Source organism: Arvicola amphibius, chromosome 7 (genome assembly GCF_903992535.2).
Source record: "Arvicola amphibius chromosome 7, mArvAmp1.2, whole genome shotgun sequence".
Classification (NCBI taxonomy): domain Eukaryota; kingdom Metazoa; phylum Chordata; class Mammalia; order Rodentia; family Cricetidae; genus Arvicola; species Arvicola amphibius.
The window spans coordinates 88,475,371-88,497,838 of record NC_052053.1 but is presented as its reverse complement, the minus strand read 5'-3'; the positions used below and the strand labels follow the sequence as shown (position 1 = coordinate 88,497,838).

Here is a 22,468-nt window from a genome sequence, read left to right as displayed (position 1 = left end):
ATGTCACCACGAGGTCGTAGCTTATAGAGAAAGATTCAGCATGTCTGACCTGGCAGCTTCATGGTGGTGGCTTTGTCTGACTCTGCTTTCTCTCTCCCAGAATTCAGTTCTGTCTTCCCCACCTATCTATGTTCTGCCCTATCAGAGGCCAAGGCAGTTTCTTTATTCAACCAATGAAAGCAACACAAATACAGAAGAACCTCCTACACCAGGCTCCAGCAGCTTTTGTCCCTTGTCACGAGGACACTTATCTATCAGCCTTAAAAGGGTGAAAGAAAAGGTACCAGGGACAACACCAGAGTCAGAGATGAACAATGTGAACACTAGTGACTATCTTTGCCCGTCACAGGCAGCAACTGGAATGGTGCAGCACGTAGAACAGACTCCTGTCTCCATTTTGAAAACTTTTATAGAGCTTTTTTCATACTGATTTTGAATCACACAAGAAGACCCCAAGGAAACATTTGACTCTGTCACAGGCTCAATGACCTTTTATTGTTAAGTATATCACAGAAAACTAAATTTGAATTGTTCCACCAGCTTAGATTTCTTCATGCTTGCAATTTCTATGTCTTACTGCCAGCTTAACTATGAAATTACAAAATTCACCAAGGGTATGAAAGGCTCTGAACTTTTTCCCAGTGACTGCATACACGGTGCTAAGATGGAATCATTAACAATAGATGCTCGTACTTAGCAGCTAGGAAGTTTTCTGAGAGCTTTTTAACTCTATTTACAAAGAGACTATTTTTATTTTTGCTGACCCTTTTTGTTGAATTTATGCCAAATCATCAGAGGCAAATCAAAAGCAGGAATTCTTCACTACCTGCGTACTTCCAATCCAAAACAAGTGGCTTGCTGTTGATTCTTTATAGAATACAAAAAATCCAGATATTTTGTTAACACTCTTGGTATAAAGTACATATGTACTTCTTTTCCCACAAACAGTCAAAATAAATTTTGAAAATTAAGAGAAAATGTTTTGGTTACTCACTACTCATTCTTGGGGTTTTGTTGTTACAGTTTGATTTTTTAAATTTTGTCTTGTTTTATCCTCCCTCTAAAACTGTAACCACAATGTCTGGAGAAAATTAGCTGTGGGGAATGTATGCTATGGAGAGACCGTCTAGCCACTGAGTTCCAGCTGTGAACTCAGGTACAGAGAGCAGCCATAATTCAGCAATTAGACCCGATGTCACTTGCTAATGTGACCACTAGAAATCAATGCCCTTCCATTCCAACCTAAATTACTAATATTAACTCTCAGATCACACATCCCGTTTCCCACAAAGATGCACAGGATGGCTACAAAAGGGTAGTTTTTGTGGTTCACAGAAGTTCTGTGAACTGCAGAGCAGACAAGAGCTACTGAAGGTACAGTGTTATCCAATGCCGTTCCTGATCCAAAAGACCTCTGGAGGGTCCATTTGAAGTGGGCTGGTATTTGAGGACAGGACAAACTGTTCTCAAGCTAGAGCCAGGGATTGAGGCAGCAATCCATCACTGTGGCAACGGTCTTGGAAAAGGCTCCCAAGTGACCAGGTGACAAGCCCATGTCTCCCCTGACTCAGGGTTAGGGCACTCCTTCTCTAGTTATAAGGGAGAGATTGTGTCTGGTGTGTTAGGTAAAAGCATCTACCTGGATTTTCTGATAGTGTTCATATGTTCTCAATGTACTTACTGACTTGTGTTCACAGAGGGTAGTTTTTTTTAACTTGTGTGAATACGTTAGCACCTTGTACCTTGTGGTGCATTCTGGACAGGTGGTGACCATCTATTTGCACAATCAGGATGAACAGTAGTCCCCCTGCATTTGCACTCAAAGTGCAGACGGGGCAAGCACAGCCCAAAGCCACCGTCCCACAATATGGAACTTAGGACAGGACCTAGCTTTGTCTCCGGGCCTTTCTTATTAAGAAAACAACGAGAATATGAGATCTGTTTGTAGACATTCTGTCTTCATCATTTCATTAATTTCTATGCTGTAGTTTCACCTATCTTTTTATCTTTACCTGAAGAAATACAAATGTCTGAATTAGCATTGAAGCTGTCCTTTCAAAGTGTCAATTGGAGTTCATCAAACTAACCACATTTCTCAACTTAGAAACGAAAGCAAAGTGTATGCGACTGTGGGGTGAATTGTAGAGCGGTAACCAAGACTATTTAGACCAAAAGTAAAAGAATTAAAAGTTACAGGGGTGTATTGTATTTTATCTACATATTGTTGTGAATATGCACAGCAAAAAAAACTTGTAAATGAGGTTGTTATTGAATTTGAATTTATGTGATCATTTTTTTCACTCTGAAACTTCAGTAAATGTTATTGGAATCAGTCTCTTTTGTGATTATCACTGCATTAAATTCACCCAACAAATAAGCTATTTATTTTCATTTTATGCTAAGATGGCAGGCATCATCTTCACTCTAGAAGATTGATTGAGCATATTTTATTGTTACCAAGACAACTGCTCTTAAGTACATAATTTGTATTGGTTTGTCTATACATGATGAGTAATCATGACAGATAAACAGAAACAGAGACACACAAAGAGACTAACTTGTTCAGCTTTAAGTGGATATAAGGTTTTGTGTCTGAGAAAAGAAATACTTTAAGAAAAAGGTATTATGGGCCTGGAGAGATGGATCAGTGGTTAATAATAAGAGCATTGGCTGCTCTTGCAAAGGGCCCAAGATCAGCTCCCACAGTCACATACACATAATATTCTCTCTCTCTCTCTCTCTCTCTCTCTCTCTCTCTCTCTCTCTCTCTCTCTCTCTCTCTCTCTGAAAGTATACAAATACAATTTGAGTTTTAATTGAAAAATATTAAATTTCATTTATATGCTATTTCTGTTCATCAAACTTCTAGAAACCCTTTCAACTTTATTCTAGCTTCCAATTTAATTTGACATACATCATTTTTAAATCTTATTTATTTTTATTATTATTACTATCATTATTATTATTATTACAAACTCAATATGTACCCCAGGTGGGCTGGGACACATAGTTGTCCTGCCGCATCTTCCTGGATACCAGAATCATAAATGTGCACAAGCAAGCCTGACCTATTTCTCTCCTTAGGAGAGGCTAAATGCCCTAATTTTTAGTCAGTGAAAGTTGCAGTTTAGTCCACATTACCTGCAGGCAATGTGAAATCTTATGAAAGTATGCCCTCAAAAGGCTTGCTGCCAGGCAGCTCTACAAGACCACCTTTGGACTCAAGAAACTCAACCTCTTTTCATAATACCCAACAGGTGTGCATATTATCCCTTGTTTGCCTTCCGCATGGCCCATTTTTTACACAGAGATTTTAATAGAACGAGATGTTCTCATATGTTTTTAACTCAAGAATCCTGGATCTGCATCAATAAGCCTTTAATCACCGCAGTTAAGGGGATGTAATTTCAAGTGAAGGCAATTTATGGATCTGAGTTTCTTTTCTTATTCTTTAGTAGAAAAAAATTGCATTATTATAATGAACACACAAACAAAACACCACACAGCTAGATTAAGATGCCACTCAAACACTGACTTTATTCTCCCTCCACACACTCTCTCTTTTTTTGTTTTTGTTTTTGTTTTTGTTTTGGGAGGATTGAGACCGAGTTTCTCTGTGTCACCTGGGCCATCCTGGAACTCACTCTGTGGCCTACAACACAGAGATTCATCTGCCTCTGCCTCCCAAGTGCTCACATTAAAGGCATATTCCACTACCACCACTTGAATTTCTTAATATTAAAGCAACATTGGATCTCATAGTCAAATACTCAGAGGGTGAGAAGGACTAAAAACTCTATCTCATTCATTCACCTACCTCATATTTCACTCAAGTTCCTAAGTCCTTTTACAAACTAAGTTGGCCTGATGGTGCTTTTATCAAGCATGTTACAGATATTTTTCTAGTACTGTCAAAGGAAGTAGTGCAAAGTAAGCATAGGTAGAAGAAAGGGAGAAAAGAAGGGGAGGAAGAAGAAATAAAGATCGTAGGGAAATTGCACTCTGGAAAGGAAGATGTACAATATTATCTATTATCTATACATAAGTTAGTAAGGACTGATGTGTGATTTCCAATTCAAGGGCAAAACTAGACTTGGGCAGATGAGACACAACATTGCATTTTTTTTTTTTTTGCAAAATGTGTTGGGACATTGGGAACACTTTTTTCATATGGGATTCTATTCAAGTAATCACTATGTAAAAAGAGGAAGCCAAAAAATTGAATACCTGGATGAAGACTCATACTGAGATATTTGAAGATGTTTTCTTACTTATGAGGTGTCCCAGAAAGGAAAGTTGGGGAATGCCATACTGTTGGCAGAGGCTGCTCATTCGTTTCCCAGCTGCCCAGACCCAAAATAATCACACATAAACTATATTAATTACAAGATTGTTTGGCGGATCATTTAAGTGTCTTTCTAGCTGCAGTCCTTACATCTTAAATTAACCCATTTCCATTCATCTGTGTATCGCCATGTGGCTGCGGTCTACCAGTAAGGTTCTATCAGGCATCTGTCTTCTACAGTGGCTCTATGGCATCTCTCTGACCCTGCCCTGTTTCTCCCAGCATTCAGTTTAGTTTTCCTGCCTAGCTCTATTCTTCCCTTCCATAGGCAAAAGCATATTTATTCCTTAACCAATGATATTCACAGCATACAGAAGGGAATCCCACATCACCATACCTTCAATTTGCAGGTTCAACAAAGAAGACTTTCGGTTCTGAGAAAGCATTGGCTGGTTACCAGTTAGCATCATACTACAGTAGACCTGACAGTCTCATGGATATACTATAAGGACACCCTACGTGGTGGTGGAGAAAGCATATTGCTCTACATTCAATTGATAGATGAAGTTTGAGAATTCATGTTCCACATCTGAATCACATTCTCAGTTCTTATTTTCCCGGAGGCGAAATCATGATGGCTTTGTCGATTTTGTTTGTGTTTAAAGGGCAACACACTTCTGATAAGATATTCTTGTAATTAGATGAGTAGTTAGAAAAGGACCAATGATAAGGACTCTAACCACGTGACTGTCGTTTCCTTAGGAAGCTCATCGAGACTCACCTGAAGACCATCCCCAGTCTCGCGTTTTCAAATCTGCCCAATATTTCTAGGATGTAAGTAATTATCCTAATGTACAGGGAACTTTTCTGTTGGGACATACTTTCTAAATGTGCTCTGTCGAAAAAGCAGTTTCTATTACACTTGCATAAATCAATGACATCCGTATTTTTAACATATTTGAAATTTATTTATATAGTACTTACCTGCTTAGTCACACCTCCATGTTTTGCTTCCTCTAGGACCTTTTAAATCCAATGCAAATTTAAATTCATTTGGTCATGTCATATTCACTATTTTTGTGTATTTTAATATACCTTAGGATGTGATAAAAAAAAAAAAACCTTAGCTGAGAATATCCAGACGTTTATGTGTCTCTCTCTTACCCACCCATCCTAGATTTTTATTGATTCATTTCCACCACTAATACGATGCAAACTTTTACATTTTCTCCCAAATGAAGCCAATCATTTGAGATTTCCCTCACTTAAACATGAATTTAAAACAATTCTAAGCCTGAGAAACAGAAATGTGGTATGTGGACAGATGAGAAAAGGAACTTGCACGTTAGACTGATGATCACTGTCTATGTGTAGATTTGTGACCAACGCTGAGTCACCAATAATTGGTGTCCCATTAAGGAAAGAAAAAAAAGTACTTTCCTCCTTAAAATCATGTAACCAAAAGCAAGTTCAGATCTAAAACCTCTACTTCATGCTCCCCGTGTCTACCATCCCCTGTCTCCCTGTTGTTTGAGTCTGAACCTGTGCCTGGTTGATCTGTCTTGATCTGTCCCCGTGTCTTTGTCTTCCGTCTGTGTGCATCCATGTGTTGTGCTGTGTGGCTGTGTGTATCTGTGTGTGTCTCCGTGTCTCTCTCTCCTCCCACAAAGCACTTTTCCCTGTATTTTCTAGACAGCATAGAAATCATCCATGAAAAAGTGTAGAAGGAACGGCAGGCTGTGTCCTGCCACCCGGCTAGCTTTGCCCAAAATAATTACACGGAAACTGTATTCTTTTAAAACACTGCCTGGCCCATAGTTTCAGCCTCTTATTGGCTAATTCTCACATCTTCCTTTAACCCATGTTTAGTAATCTGGGTAACACCACGAGGTGTGGCTTACCAGGAGAGATCTTAACCTGCGTCCATCTCGGAGAGGAGAAGCATGGAGACTCACTATGGCGACTGCCTGAAGCGTCTCCCCACTCCTGCTACCCAGCACTCTGTTCTGTCTACTTCGCCTACCTAATTTTCTGTTCTCTTAAAGGGCCAAGGCAGTTTTCTTTATTAATTAACCAATGAAAGTAACATAGACAGATAACTCTCCTCCATCAAAAAAGGGATGGAACACTTCTCAGAACAGCATTTTACAAGTATCAAATCACCAACTCCAACTGATCCCAGCGGACCCAGACAACAAACAGTTCTACAAATTGTTTATCAACCAATATCCAAAAATGGATGCTTTAAAGTTTTAAGGAAGGTTTTAGAAAGTTGCCTTCAACTTTAGTATTTGCTGTTTTAAGCAAATAACACACATGTGTTCTTCTGGATTGTGGCATAGAGGAGAACGTAATTTAAGTTTACTACTGTGGGTTGGCTTGGGTTGCAAAAGTTGACTACATGGGAAATCCCAGGTGAGGTAAGGTTGATTGTTACATTGTCCTCTTAAAAGCAGATGAAACAGGCTGAAGGTGCAGTACCCTAGTGGTCTTAAATCTCAAGTGACCTCAAGTTGTATTATCACCTTTGGCTGTGATGTCCAGCAAAAATTCCAGTGTCTTAGAATGTAAGAGAGACTTTCAAAATTTCACATTGCCATAGTCTGCACATGAAATGAGATATTTGTTCCTTTTGGTGGTAGTTCAGGTTAACTCAAGCACACCCGCTAACACCAGGAGTGACCTGTACAGTTCATAGCTCAACTTATTCCACTTCTGGGCATGTGTTAAACATCTGTTGCATCATTTCAATGATTCTCAGCCAGAATGAACTCTGACATTTGGTTGTTTGCCAAAATTGCAGAGGAGAATGTTACTGGCCTCTAGAGTGTGGAGGTAAAAGATGTGAAAGACATCCTCTCCTGCAGACACATGCTATAGACATTTTTTATTCAGTCAGCAAGCATTTGTTCCATTTTGGCTATGAGCACTTACTATTCTAAAATTATATTCAGCTGGGAGGAGACAGATAATGAGCCAAACATAATAAAATAAATTATAAACTGATTCAGACAGAAAGAATGCGTACAAGAAGGGGGAAATGCAAGGTATAATAAAGAATATTGGACGTTCTGGGCACGTGCATGCTCGGGGGAGTGATGTAAGTAGAAACTGAGGTTCTTGGAAGTCGTAAAAACAGTCTCAAACTGAGTGATGGTGGCACACACCTTTAATCCCAGTACTTGAGGCGGGGGGGGGGGGGGCAGAAGCAGGTGGATCTCTTCGAGTTAGAGGCCAGTCTGGTCTACAAAGCGAGTTCCAGGATAGCCAGCGCTACAGAGAAAAATCCTGTCTTTAAAAACAGTCTCAAGTACACGATGAAGACTGAAGAATGGGAGATGCTAAAGGACAAAGCAAGAACAACCTTAAGAGCTTGTAGTCCTTGAGGAGGTGGAAAAGGATCGCAGCCAAGCAGAATTAGGGATGTAAGAAAACAATCCCTTTCTCCATTGTCACAAGAAAATTATTGGTGGGGAGGGGGATCCAAGGAATTCCTATCTCCTGCTTCAACACTTTCTATGAAGTTTGTCTGCTAAGATTGGTGGTGAACAACCAGAATTTGAAATATTATATAATCAAGAATAGGCAGTAGGAGGAGGGTGGCTGAGAAATACACAGTATTCATGGAGATTTGAAAGTCTCCTTGAGGCATCCCCCAGGAAGCCTACCCTGGGTTTGCCAGCCTAAAATATCCTGTACTGTTCAGAGCACTTAATACTTGCTGCACTAATCCCATCTGATAGTCTGCATCTCCTAATTCTAAGAGTTTCTTGAAGCTAAGGAAGAAGTCTGTTTTATCAATATCAAGAAAGATACCTGGCATAAAGTAAATGTTAAACAGATATCTGCTGGATGCGTAGGTATACAGTAATAATAGTAAGATATCTCAGGGGAAGCAAGAGGAAATCACCAAGATGACCTAAGTTTGCCCAGTAAATTAAATATCTCCACCAGTGACTCTGGCAAATGTTTCAACAGGAGAAAAGTACCCTAAATTTTATAAGAGGTTGTATAGTTATCATGGTAATTGAATAACATTTACAAGCAATAAAGAAATGTGTCTTAGTTTTAAAATGGGATGAAATAAAGTCATTGCTTCAGTCCTGGTGAATAAATCATTCCTATATTTAAGCTATAGCAAGCTCTGAGGTTAGAGAAACCAGAACTTCAGTTTAGTGTGGTGGGAAGAATGAACTTCTCTGAAAATTCAGTAGGAAATGTGGGGTAAAGGCTGTGAAGCAAACACAGGGAAGTAAGTCGCCAGCTTTCAGAATGACTCTTGCTCCACTTTCACCCATGAAAAATTCTCTACGGTCCCTAAACAGTAAACCAATCCTGTAAAAAGAGTTCTGAGATAATGTTTGGATCAAAACAATTTGCATACTGTTGCTTAGCCACAAAGGACAAAGGGCTGGGAAACCTGAGAAGTCAAAGGCTGTTTGTTCATAGAATAAATAATTCTAATCAGCATAGGGTCACCAGAATAGTAACAAGCAACCCTGCTTTTTAAAAAAAAAGATACCCAGAGCCTAACAATTAATGTCCCTCTTATGAAGAATATCATTCAATAAAAATTACCAAGGAAGCTTTGGAAAAAATATAAATGCTGGCCCAAGTCTTCATGATCCTGAATCAATGATCCTGGGATGGGTCTTGAACATCTATGAATCCATGTTGTTCAATTCTAGGTTCAGGGCTGAGAATCTCTGTTATGACTATGCTAATCGTTCATTTTCTAAAATGCCACAGAAGTGCCTCTCAGTAGATGATGGTCATTGAATCTGTGTGCATTTTTCTTGTTGCAAGAGAGACTTAGACAAAACCACCTAAAGCAACATAGCTTATATACAAATTCACAAGTGCTCATGCAATGGAACATCTGTCTTTTCCCCCTCTCTTATGCCTAAAACATTTATTTGCATGATACTTTGCTTAATAATTTCAAGGCAAATCCTGGGACTTTTCAGTTTCATTCAAAATCAGAAAGATAGGTCTTAAGAGAGAATGTAGTCTACATGAATTAAATGCATTAGTGATGATCTCTGATTACCAATGCATTGTGTCACATTCAGGAAAGAAATAAAAGCTCTTCACCTTGGGACCATTTAACTAAAAGGCGTTCAGATTTGGGTTCTTAACTTCATGTGCTCAGTGTCTTACATCCTCTGTCTGTTGTTTGAGTCTTAATCTGGGCCCATCTGCACTGACTGTTGAGTCTGTGTATGTATGTGTGTGTGCACGCACATGTGCATGTCTTTGTTTGTGTCTCTGTATCTGTTGTGTGTCTGTCTCTCACAAAAGGTTTCACTCTACCTTTATTGAACAGCACAGAAGGCATCACATGGGGAAGAATGGGCAACTCTACAAAAATCTTTAACTGAGTTTTACAAGGTATTCTCACTGGCCCCAGCTGATCCCAGCTGACTCAAATAACAAACATTGTTTATCTACCAATATCCATGAATGGATACCTTCAACCTTTATGGTAGATTTTAGATTGCTTTCAATTTCTGTATCTGCTACTTTCAACAAATAATACACAAGCATTTTTATAGGACAAAGTCAAGGAAAAGCACATAATATTTCTGTTGTTGTGTGTTGGTTTTTTTGTTTGTTTGTTTTTCAAGGCAGGGTTTCTCTGTGTGATAAGTGTGCTGTCCTGTAGCTCCCTTTGTAGACCAGGCTGGCCTCAAACTCATAGAGATCCACCTGCCTCTGCCTCCCGAGGGCTAGCATGAAAGATGTGTGCCACCACACCCCGCTATAAAGCACATAATTTAAGGTTCCAGCTATTCATTAGCTTAGGTTGTAAAAGTTAATTACATGGGAAAGCCAAGGCAAGTAAGGTTGGTTGTTCCACTGCGCTCTCTTCAAAGCAGGCTAAACAAATAGGCTGAGTACTCAGGAGGCTGGCTGTCTTAAGTCTTAAGTGACTTCAAGGTGGGTTGTTAGTTTTGGCTGTGAAGCCCAACAAAGGTTCCAGTTTCTTAGGAGTTAGGAGACATTTCCAGAATGTTGAATCATCACTGTAGTCACCATCCTCTGGAACGTTCCACCAGGAGAACGCCAGTTCTCTCATTAGTTCCTTGGAAATTTCATTTCTATCCCCATGCTGTTAAGCCCACTATTTAAAAAAAAATGCTTCTTATTCTCTTTAATGTTCTTTTGTGACACTTTCTGATTTTGATATTTATTTATGTATTTACTGAGCATGTATTTACTGAGTCTGCTTAATGCTAAGAACTATGAGGACGCTCACAATTCGGTGGTCAAAAGCAGACACCAACCTCCACATTAGGTGACTGACAGCTTAATGGTGTGACATAAATCAAATGCTACCCAAGTAGTTAGGGAGATGCACTATGGTGCATGAAGGATGAGTTCATATTTCTGTGATGGTGTATCATGATGCAGCATCTTTGGGAAGCTCGTAGAAAACTCCTGAAGAAAATGACATTTGAGGCCTGCAGAGAAATGGAACATAAAGGATTGGGAAGTTTTAGACATGCTGGGATTGGGGGGGAGGGGAATGTGGTTAGAGACTACATATGTGCTTTGTGCATGGTCCATGATTTGGGAAGGCCCTAAATATAACAAAGAGGTTATTAAAACATTATGTTTGAAATAGAGGTGTGGTGGCACATATTTATAAATCCCAGCACTCTAGAGGTGGAAATGGATGCCTATCTGGGGACAGCTGGCCCGTCAGCCTAGTCTACTTAGGTGTCCCACGCTAATGAGAGACCTCATCTGTAAAAAGTGTGGATGGCATTCTGAGTTATGACAGCCAAAGTTTCCTCAAGCCTACACACACACACACACACACACACACACACACACACACACACACACACTTGTTTGCCTACATACTCATGAACACATGCATATATGTACATAAAAATAGTGTGCTTATATCACAGATACTTGCACATCCATGTTTACTGTAGCACTTTTCACACTACTGAAATTAGAGAACCAACCTTGGCGCTCATCAATAGGAATGGGTAAGAAAACGTGGTTTGCAGACCCAATGGAATTGATTTCAGCCATCAAGAATGGGGGGGTTAAAGCAACTGACGACCATCTTGTTGAGTGAATTCAGGCAGTCTCAGAAAGACACATATTGCAAGTGTCCTCTCATTTATGGGTCCTAGACTTTATAGATACATAGAGCCACATATATACAGATGGTAGGAAGGTAGAAACAATGCTGTCCAGGGGGACACAGGGGACTAACGGGGACGGGGTGGAGCAAGAGAAGAGAGAGTAGTGGACTGTGGGGATATGCTGAAAGCACAGTATATACGTGCATTGCAATGCCCTGTGTAAGCCAACATGATAAAATAAAATAGAGTGCTTGGACTCCATTGCTAACTTCCTACTGTGTCTTATTTCTATAATACTCAGCTATTTATCTATAGATGCAACTCTGCAGCGGCTGGAGCCACATTCTTTCTACAACCTGAGCAAAATGACTCACATGTAAGTACAACTAAAAGTACCAAGTAGATCCAGACCACAGCCACCATTACAAACAGCTGTTTACACTGATTGATTTATTTTATTTTTGTGGTGTCAGGTGTGTCACAATTTGCAAGTGGAGGTCAGAAGACAACCTGCAGAAGTCAGTTCTTCCCTTCCATCAAGTGGGTTTTGGGGATAGAACTCAGGTCATTAGACTGGGCAGCAAGTGACCTTACAGACTGAGTCATCTCTCCAAATCCACAAAGAAAGTTCTTGAGAACTTGTCAGCATTTGACTTAAAGTAAAAGAACTGCTCCCAGAGAATGATTAAGGAAAAAAAATAAAGATGACCCAATCCAGCCATATACTCTGTACTGAAAAAAATGAACAGAGGCACAGGGGGTAAATGTGGAGGTAAATAGAAATCGATTTGACTGCACACACACACACACACAAAAAAAAAACAGTGGAATTTAAATAAGGGTAACCCATGCTCTGCACGGTGGCTTGGCACCCTAAAAATAAACTGGAACTGGGTAAAGAAACTCAACTATCAATGAGAAAAGTTTGAGTACTTTGTGACATTTAAAATTTTTGTCAAAACATTAAAATTTATCTTACTAGTGCAAACATAGAAGGAAAGAAAAGATTAAAAAATCTAATATTGTTTGAATGCACAATTTTAGGCATCAAAAAATATTTAGAATTACAGTATTTGGGGGGTTATAAACGCTTCTTAAGAAGTTTAAACTGTGCTTGCCCATTTTTGCCTTTGTTACATGAGTTACAAGAAAGTATCTTTCTAATGTTTTGGAAAATTCTAGGTCTGGATGCTAACACTCAGTCCTCTTTTTTTCAATGTAATAAACTATTTCCAAGGATTTCTTTAATGTGGTTTTGTTTTGTTTAGATTCTTTTTAAAGGAGATTGTTGGAGGTTGGGAAGTTTTTCATAGTTGTTATGGTTTGATTTGGTTTAGTTCAGGATTTTGAGACCAAGTCTCCTTCTGTAGCCCAAGCTAGCCTCGAACTTAGAACAATCTTCCCATCTCGCTCTCCTAAATGTTCAGATTATAGGTATAAAACACCATGCCTTGCTTTGAGGTAGAGTGTTGACTGGGGTAGTGTTCTGTCCTGCCTAGTTTCTGTCCTCCCACCAGGTCCCACAGTCATTTAGCCCCGAAGAAATCACACAGAGGTCTATATCAATGATACTGATTGACCCACTAGTAGAGAAGGGGTGGCTGAAACAGGGTTTCACTATATAACCCTGGATGGTCAAGAACTGTGTGCTACAGGGGGGTCTTGAACATGTGTTCCTCCCACATAGGCCTCCATGTGCTAGGATTATAGCCACGTCCACGTACCACAACTGGGCCCTGCATTTTTTTTATTCATTTCAAATATATCAATTCACTCTTTCAACTATAACTCATGTCAAGCCGATCTCTTACTAAGAAGCTCATAGGCAACACACTGTGTTCTTTATTGTCTGTGAGTAAAGTGAATTACGATGACAGTTTGCCAGTGACTGAAACAGTGATGTGATTGGTCACCTACTATGAGTCCCATCTGTTAGCCACACAATGATGTGTGTGGTAAAGACCTGGCAGTAACGCTTGTAACTTTATTCTCTTATTCAGCTAGACTCCAGTGATAACCACGTTTGAAACTGTTACTAAGGCTAGTTGTTTGACTAGAACACAAAATTCATACACTGTGGGTCCGTGGTTCAATAATTTTTGGAAACTTGAAGAATTGACCATCATAACAATCCAGTTTTAGAACACACATTACTATCAATGACAAAAGCATCATCGTGGATATTTGTAGTTTATCTCAACTTTCTCTTTTCTGCCAGATCTCCCCCTTCCCTCCCCTCCCCTCCCCTCTCCTCTTCTCTCCTCTCCACCTTTCCCCTCCCCTCCCCTCTCCTCTTCTCTCCTCTCCACCTTTCCCCTCCCCTTCCTTCTCCTCTACTCTTCTCTCTTCCCCTCTCCTCTCCTTCCCTCCCTTTTCCTCTCCTCCCCTAGCCTCCCTCCCCCTCCTCTCCCCTCCTCCCTTCTCCTCTCCTTTCCTCTCTCCCCCTCCCCTCTCTTCTCCTCTCCTCCCCTCTTCTCTCCTCTCCTTTCCTCTCTTTTCATTTCTTCTCCTTTCCTTTTCTCTCCTCTTATTTCATCTCCTTTCCTCTTCTCTCCTCTCCTCCCTCATCTCCTCTCCTCTCCTCTCCTCTCCTCTCCTCTCCTCTCCTCCCCCCCATCCCTTCCTTAGGGCTAGGGATCAAACCCGAGGCTCTATGCCTGCTAAGTACTTGCTAGACCACTGAGCTACATCTCAGATCCTGCTCTAAAATATTGCTACAACTTTGTCTTATGTGGACCTTGCCTATAAATGGATGCATATAGTAAGTGGCCTTTTTGTGTTTTACTTCTTGATGTCTGTGAGATGCGGCTCATCTCCTTTGTAGCACAGATCTGTAGTGTGTTCCTTTTATTGCTGAATAGCCAGGCTTGCGGTAGAATCTTGACTCTGTCACCTCTGGCCACATAACTTTGGCTAAGGTCCCTTGAGTCATAGTTTCCTCATCTATAAATCCGGACAATAACAGCACTTCCTCCTTCTACAGGCTCTCACGAGGTACTGGATGTATCCTACGGCTGAAAGCTTTGCACAAATAATTGTCCTAGAACAAAGACGCTTAAGAATTACAATGATCAGATTCCAAGCTTTCCAAATAATAGCACGGATGACTGGACACAGTACTCTTGGTGGCCAAGCCTCAGGGGACATCTACAGAACAAAAGACTACTGACCTTAGTGGGTTCCCACTGACTTTCCTTGTAAGCATAGAGAGCGCTGTGAACCTCTTCTAGTCAATCTACGTGTGCCAAATTTTTAACTTCACTAGTGACAGCCCAGCTTTAACAGTTGTTATGACACTTATGTTAACTACATATCCTTGATCAGTGAATGCATGAACCTAATTATATAAGTTACAAACTCACATGATATCACAATGTATCACATATACTGAGTCCTAAATTATTGGCATCACAAAATAAGCCCAAGCAAGCCACTTAGGCTTCCTCTGTCCCTTTCACCAGAACCTGCAGTCAACAGACTCTTGGCCCTTTCTGCAATGCTGTCATTTGTCATGATTCACTAACTTACCCCTCTAGTGCTCATCGCCATGACATCACTGGCCCTTGTCACTATAAAGACGCCTGTGTTCAGCTGTTTGCCGAACCACTGGAGGGGTTTTCTTTTCTACCAAAATCTATTTTTAAAAAAAGGCAAGGAAGATAAGAAACACAAACAACAGACAAACAAAGCTTTGAGACTACAGTTCAGAGAAAGGTAGTCCATAAATTCAAACTGGCTGAGACCAAGTCCATGAGGGAAATCATGTCCAGGGGAAGAGCTAGGAATCAGTGGCTAAGGACATAGAGTTCCTGTCTTGCCGTATAAATGTATCCTCGTCTTTTCATGAACTTTTGTTAAACTTGATTTATCTTTAGTAAAAATTGGAAGGGCTGTATTTTGCTGACAGCACTCTCGTAACGCTTGCAGAGAAATCCGGAACACCAGAAGCTTAACTTACATAGACCCTGATGCACTAACAGAGCTGCCCTTGCTCAAATTCCTGTAAGTATTGACTCCTTCCTTATCAGGGTGTGTATGTGTGTGTGTACGTGTGTGTGGTATATGTGTGTGTGTGTGCATGCCTGTGTGTGTTTTAGAGTTGTGATGCTGTTGTCTGTCAAGAATCTCCCTAAGATGATATTGTCTAACATCATTTTAATGGTGTATGGCAAATCAGATCATTTCTTGTGACTTTTCACCTTTCTCACTGGGCAAAGTACCACATGAAACAGCTCACGTTTAAAGCCTACCCCAAAACGTCAGCACATAGTTCTGGGACCAAAAAGCTGCTCCCAGAGCCAGGAGAAAGGAGACAGTAAAATATATACATGGTCTTATCCTGATAGCCAACTGGTCAATAATGTTGGAAACAACAGTTTTATATTTATATTTATTGACAAAAACAATATTAGAAACTTCAAAAAGCAAAGTCTCAATACAGAAGTGACACACTTCTACTTGGCTTTGGCAATGACTTATGAGCTGGCCATAAACTCCATCAGAGCAGGGGGCATTTTGGTTCTATTTCATCCTTGCTGCCCATCACACAGTAGGTAGTCCAGGGAAATACCTTGAATGTATGTGAATATTTGACCCAAAGCCCTCTACAGACCAGCTGGAAAAGCTTTTTTTCCTGTTTAAATACAATTTTTAGAATTAGAAAAACAACAGTATAATGAAAATAAAAATCAATCTTCAGCCCTGTGCCTGGAAATAATCACTATTAACATGTAGTTTATTTCCATCCAGACTTTTAAAATAAAAGTGTATCTCACAGACATTTTAAGGCTGGATAGAAGTTATTCAAGAATTGCAGAGACATTGTGTTAGAAGGAGCCTTAAATGGATAGGGCGCCATGATAAAGACAGAAGCATGAAGCCACATGGCCCACTTGGGCGAACTGGAAACAGCCCCACGTCGAAGGGGTGGAAGTGGGAAATTCCATGTCTAATCATGTGTGTGACTTAAAGGCTTCTTGTGGGACAAGGTAGTCAATCCTTTTATGGACTTGCTTTCAACTCAGTGGATGGTCAATCAGGTAATTAAGGAGGAGATCAAAGAAGAAAAGGACTCATTTAATGGGTTTGGAGAGTAGAGAGGTCAAGATTCCAGTCTCATTAATCCAACATTTATGGCCTCCACTGAACTCTCTGGCCTTTTTGTCCTACTCTTTTTCATGAACCCCCAATCACGGCTGAAGTGTTGCTATATTTCATAGACACCCATGGAACATCATTTCTCTCCTTCTGGATCATCCCCTTTATTCCTTTTTGAGTTCTCTGGCTCCAGCTGTCTCTTTAGTCCAATGCCTTTCTCTGTAGAAGGAGTCAAGACTGAATAGCCTTTGAACATGTCTCAGGGAAACCTGAGTTGTTTTGCACTAGAAGAGCTGGGTCAGGTCAAAGTCTCCCCTGCTCTGTACCAAGCCTTTCCAAATGTACTTTGTTTCCACTGCTATGTTCTAGTGGCTGAGGAAAGTGTTAAAGGAATTAAATCCTGGAGGCATTCGGAGCCTCAAACTTTTGTGTTCATGTTCTGCTTCACACATCTTTTAATCTTGATGTACTTTTCCCTTGGTGGCATGAATTTTGAAAGGAGGGGCTATCGTCTTTCAAATTTTCCTTTCTTTCTGAGAGTGTTGGTTAAAGACTGCTGTATACCACAGGGTTGTTACTGCAAAACAAGGAATTCTCAGCAAAATAATAATGCAGTAGGATGCAGATTTGGGGGGTATGGAAGGGACAGGGCCTCTCTGCTTAGTCCTGGCTGTCCTGGAACTCACTACGTAGACCAGACTGACCTCAAATTTATAGAGATTTTTCTGCCTCTTGAGTGCTGGGATTAATGGCATAGGCCGCCATGCCACAGTGTAGACCTGACAACAGGAAAGCTGACTTGGAGCTGGATAGTCATGTGTTTTTCTTCCACTGGATTTTGACAGCCCATCCCCCAACATAGACATAACATGCATGTACACCACACAGACACATACAGACACACACACAGAGACACACATACAAAGACACCATGCCACTTGTGCAAGCACATATACAATGTCTTCCAATTAAAACAGGGAAATATCTCTCTCCCCCCTCTCCTCTCCCTTGTCTCTTCCTCTATTTCTAGGAATCTCACTGGGCTCAAATAATCCACATTTAATTCTAAGCAGGCCATAGATATCACTACTATTGACCAGATTAAATTATGCTTTGAAGAAATATCATCTCATGTCAGGGTTAGCACTTGCCACAGTCATGAGGTATTGGGTGGAGGACTTGGGATTTACCTCCTAGTCTCATGATTTCGGCCATTACAGTATACTTCCTAGGTATTGATTTCCTTACCTAAACTTTCATTTCTTCTTGTTTAATACAGTGGCATTTTCAACACTGGACTCAGAATATTCCCTGACCTGACCAAAATTTATTCCACGGATGTATTCTTTATACTGTAAGTAAGCTCAACATGCAATATTTGGTAAGAACTGGGGTGCAGTCATGGGAACTAGTAGAAGCCAGGAAAAGCAATGGATTCCAAGAGAAAGCAGTAAAATGTGTAACTGTGCTGAAGGATGGAGCAAGGCACAAGTAAGGAATGGCCACTGAGTTCACAAGCTGTGGGCCACTGGTGATTCGCACAGCAATGGCTTGTGTAGGATGATGGTGGCAGGAAGCTGGGTTGGAACGGGTATGGGCTGGCTAGTTTCACATCAACTTGACACAAGCTAGCCTCATCTGAGAGGAGGGAACCTGCATTAAGAAAATGTCTCCATAAAGTCAGATTGAATGCTGATGTGGGATGCCCCTCTGTAGGCTGTGAATATGTTTTATTACCATTGGTTAATAAAGAAGCTGTTTTGGCCTATGGAAGGGCAAAATAAAGCCAGGTGGAAAATCCAAACAAAGATATACAGAGAGAGTAGGCCGAGTCAGGGAGATGCCATGTAGCTCTTAAAGGAGACAGATGTTGGAACACCAGGACCAGTAGGCCACACCCTGTGGTAATACATAGATTAATAGAAATGGGTTAATTTAAGACGTAGGAGCTAGCTAGAAATATGCCTGGAGAGATGGCTCAGAGGTTGAGAGCTCAAGAACTCTTGTGAAGGACCAGGGTTCAATTCTCGGCAGCCGCGTGGCAGCTCATAATGGTTCGTAACTCCTGTTCCAGGGCATCTCCATGGGCATGAGGCACACATACCAGGGAGGAAACGATTTAATTGGCGACAGTTTCAAGTTACTAGCCATCATTTCAGGGAAGCCAAAGCAGGCAGTCAAGCAGCTGGTCCCGTCACACCCATCATCAAGAGCTAAGTGACAGCAAACATATCCATGACTCCTTGCAACTCCATGGGCTTCCTCCACTCCCATAAGATTCCGAATTCAGCCCATGAAATGGTGCCAACCACATTCAGGGAGGGTCTACCCACTGCTCTTAGGCAGAATAATTTCTAGCCTGTTTTATTTTGTGTTTTACACTTATTTATTTAGTATGTATGCACCTTATGTGGAGTGTGGAGGTCAGAAGACAACACACAGGAGTGGGTTCTCAAAACCACACTTGGGTTGTCGACCTTGACAGCAAGTGCCTTTGCCCACAGAGCAGTCTCAAGACTCCCCCCCACACACACATTTAATTTTTAAATGGGAAAAAATGATCAAATGATTTCCGAGGGGAATGGCCAAATGGAGGAGGGGGTTACTGATAACAGCAATACCTTATTTTTCATATTTTCTGATAGCTTTTTCTATACTTGCTTCACTCAAAATACAGAGGGAAGCTTTGTTTTGTTTTCAATGAACAGTGAAACAAAGGACTAGAAAAGTCCAAATGAGTGTGGGATCCAAGTGTCACAGAGCAATCAGGGCATGCTTTTGATTGACTGATGTTTTTGTTTTTGTTTTTCCAAACGCAGTGGGATAGACCAGCTGTCTTACCTAATCATGCAAATGAAAAAGTATGTATGCAGGAGAATTGCAAAGGTTGAGTTTGCACTGCAGAGTCACAAAGTAGAGAATGATTTTCCTTTCTCTCTCTCTCTCTCTCTCTCTCTCTCTCTCTCTCTCTCTCTCTCTCTCTCTCTCTCTCTCTCTCTCTCTCTCTCTCTCTCTCTCTCTCTCTGTTTTTTCCTTTGAGACAGAGTTTCTCTGTGTAGCCCTGGCTGTCCTAGAACTCACTGTGTAGACCGTAGACCAGGCTGGCCTCTAACTCAAAGATCTGCTTGCCTCTGCCTTCCAAGAACTGGGATTAAAGCTGTGTGCCGCCACCGCCTGGCATGATGCAAACTCTTAATTTTTTTCCAGGAAAAAAAAATGATCATGTTTCTTTGCTACAGCTAAACTGTTTAAACATAAGCAGCCCTCTGGGAACACCTGCCTGGCAGCATTTTGCAAATAGACTTTCTAATGATCCTCATGAAATCCATTGATCCTTTTCCTTTCCCCTGATCCCTATACTGACAGAGAAAATTCCAGTTGTTATGGGCATGGTGTTACAGATTCAGAAGTCTCTGAGCTCCATCTGCTCTGAGATAAGGAGTAAGGCAGAGACCTCAGCTCACACTGGAGCTTGTTTGCTTGATGCAGCCTGGACTCCAATTGTGTATCCACCTAGAGCAGCTCTCATTACCTCATATGGCCACCAGCGCTTTTAGAAGCAGGTCAAAGAAACAGCAAAAGCTGAGCTCTCTTACGGACGGTCCTTTGAAGTGCACACATGCAACAAGAACCCATTTCCAGCGTTCTTCTCTCAACTGCTTTCATTGTTTTCTCTTGCAGGGAAATCACAGACAACCCTTACATGACTTCAGTCCCTGAAAATGCATTTCAGGGACTGTGCAACGAAACCTTGACCCTGTGAGTATTCCCGGTTTCACTGTTGCCGGCACCTGACTTTCATCTGAGGCTATTGCCGTGGCTTTTCTGGCTAAAACTGTGTCTGGGTTTTTCAGAAGCATGCCACCTTATAATGTAAACTTTGTATCTGGAAGGGTTTCACACAGATGAGTGTTGTCTTGTGATGTGATATTCGGCACACCCAAACAAATTGCGCTAATAAGAACTGCGTATTCTCTGTGGCAGCGGTTGGTCATTTGTTCCAAGAAGGGCCAGGTAGGCTGTACACATTGCCTTTGAGTGACTGCCACTGCAAAGCAAAGGCAGCCAAACACATTCATAAGTCAGGGGCAAGTCTGCATCCCATTTAAGTCCCTTTATAGAAACATAATGTGGATCAGATTTGGCCTGTAGGCTTTATGGTACATCATCCCATATCCAAATGGCCCCGTTCTATCCAGGAAGAAAGACCATGGAGTCAATGTGACTTTAAGAGTGGTGCCACAGAGGGCTTTTCATGTTCTGTAATTGCACTTTTGCTCGGAGGTCACAAACTATGACACAGCTCCTATAACTGCTTGTTCAGTGGAAAACACAGTGCTTTTGTTCAGAAGTCATGACCTGCTCTTTGGTTATTCAAAAGTAGATGCCGAAGGATGGGGAATGTTGCTCTGTCCGTATAGTGTTGGCCTGGCCTGACTTAGTCAATTATCTTTCCAGGTGATTTTTTAATAATATTCTTATAAAAGCCCTTTCTTCCAATCAAGCTCAAAATCTTAAATGTGCAAGGAAAATGCCCAACAGCAGAGTCCGTGCCTGTGTCCCCACTTCTTCCCTTCTCTGCCATTTGCATTTCTCAGGACCTATTTCTCCATGAAGTTTTATTTAGTCTCTAACCATAAGTCAGACCAAGAATACTTTTTAGTGTGTATGTACATGTGTGTGTGCATGTGTGTGTACATGCATGTCTGTGTGTGTGTGTGGTGTTTGTGCTTGTCTGTGTAAGTATATGCACGTATGCATGGATTATAGAGGCTCACAGATGGGCATTGCTTTTCCTCAATCCCTCTCCACTCATATTCTTGGGGACAGAGTCTCTGGCTGACCCTGAAGCTCATCTATTAGGCTAGGCTGGCTTCCCAGTGAACTTGAAGCATCCACCCATTTCCACCCCACCCCCAGGACAAGGGTTCTAGGCACCTGTTACTATGCTTGATGTTTTACCTGGGTTCTAAGGATCCAAATTCAAGTCTTTGTGCATGCAGGGCTGGCATTTTACTGGCTGACCCATCTCTCCTGCCCATCAAGGACAAATTTGGAGAAAATAAAAATGTGCATATTTTTTCACATATTTGTAAAAGAGTTGCAGTTTAGGAAAAGAGGACTTATCCACCAGCATTTTTTATTCTCTGGACCTGAGTCCCTGGAAAATGGATTGCAGCCTATAATCCTTTAGGAACTACAAGTAAACTCAGCCATTAAAAAAATATGTACAAACAACAATAAAACCATGAGATTATTCCTCAGTTTCTCATAGCTATCTAGAATGGATTCAAATTTTAGCGTTCTCCTTTAACATGGTCATCTTTTAAGCATTCATCGTTATTAGATATAGTGACTCGGTCTCCCTAGCAACCTATAATGAGGCATTAGCATCATATTTCTAGAGATTAAAAAACAGGATGAAGGAGGATGTGAGAGTCTCGGGATCACCCAGCTACTGAGTGGCAGAGCCAGGCCTGGTTGTAAACTTGAAGTCTCCCCTGTAGTTATTGTTCTAACTAGTCCATATGTAGAAGATTAAATTATTATTGAAATTCACCCCCACCTGTCCTGAGGAATTCCTGGGGCCTGCTGCTTCATTATGCCAATAACTACCAATAACCACGAGTGTCACATAGCTTGGAGTTCCAAAGACTCGGTTCTCTTCTCCTACAGAGGTGTGTTTTTGGTAGACGGGAAGATTTGAGATCAAGGATCCTGAACCCTAACAAGTTTAGACTAACAATTTCCTGGCAACTCCCATATCTCTGTAACTTCACCAGGAAGCAGGGGTGGTAACATTTGAAGCTGACTCCTGGGAATCAAGGTAAAATTTAATAGATATTAAAACATTCAAAAACTTGCCACAAAGGGGCAAGGTCTATCTACTTTTTAAAATTCATCTATGAGGTTCAAATTAATTCTAGCTATAACCATCAAGTATTTGGTTTATGGTGAAACTCTAAAGACAAGTAGATGT

General features: G+C 41.0%; 1 protein-coding gene across 2 annotated transcripts in view; it reads left to right on the top strand.

The window, feature by feature from the left end:
• Positions 1–22,468, top strand: part of Tshr (thyroid stimulating hormone receptor) — a 114,107-nt gene that overhangs the window by 58,289 nt on the left and 33,350 nt on the right. For both annotated transcript variants that reach the window (XM_038337540.1, XM_038337541.1), the window contains exons 2-6: positions 5,048–5,119; positions 11,693–11,767; positions 15,319–15,393; positions 17,768–17,842; positions 20,170–20,247. In XM_038337540.1, the coding sequence (XP_038193468.1) occupies positions 5,048–5,119; positions 11,693–11,767; positions 15,319–15,393; positions 17,768–17,842; positions 20,170–20,247 (375 nt within the window). The remainder of the gene's footprint in view (positions 1–5,047; positions 5,120–11,692; positions 11,768–15,318; positions 15,394–17,767; positions 17,843–20,169; positions 20,248–22,468) is intronic.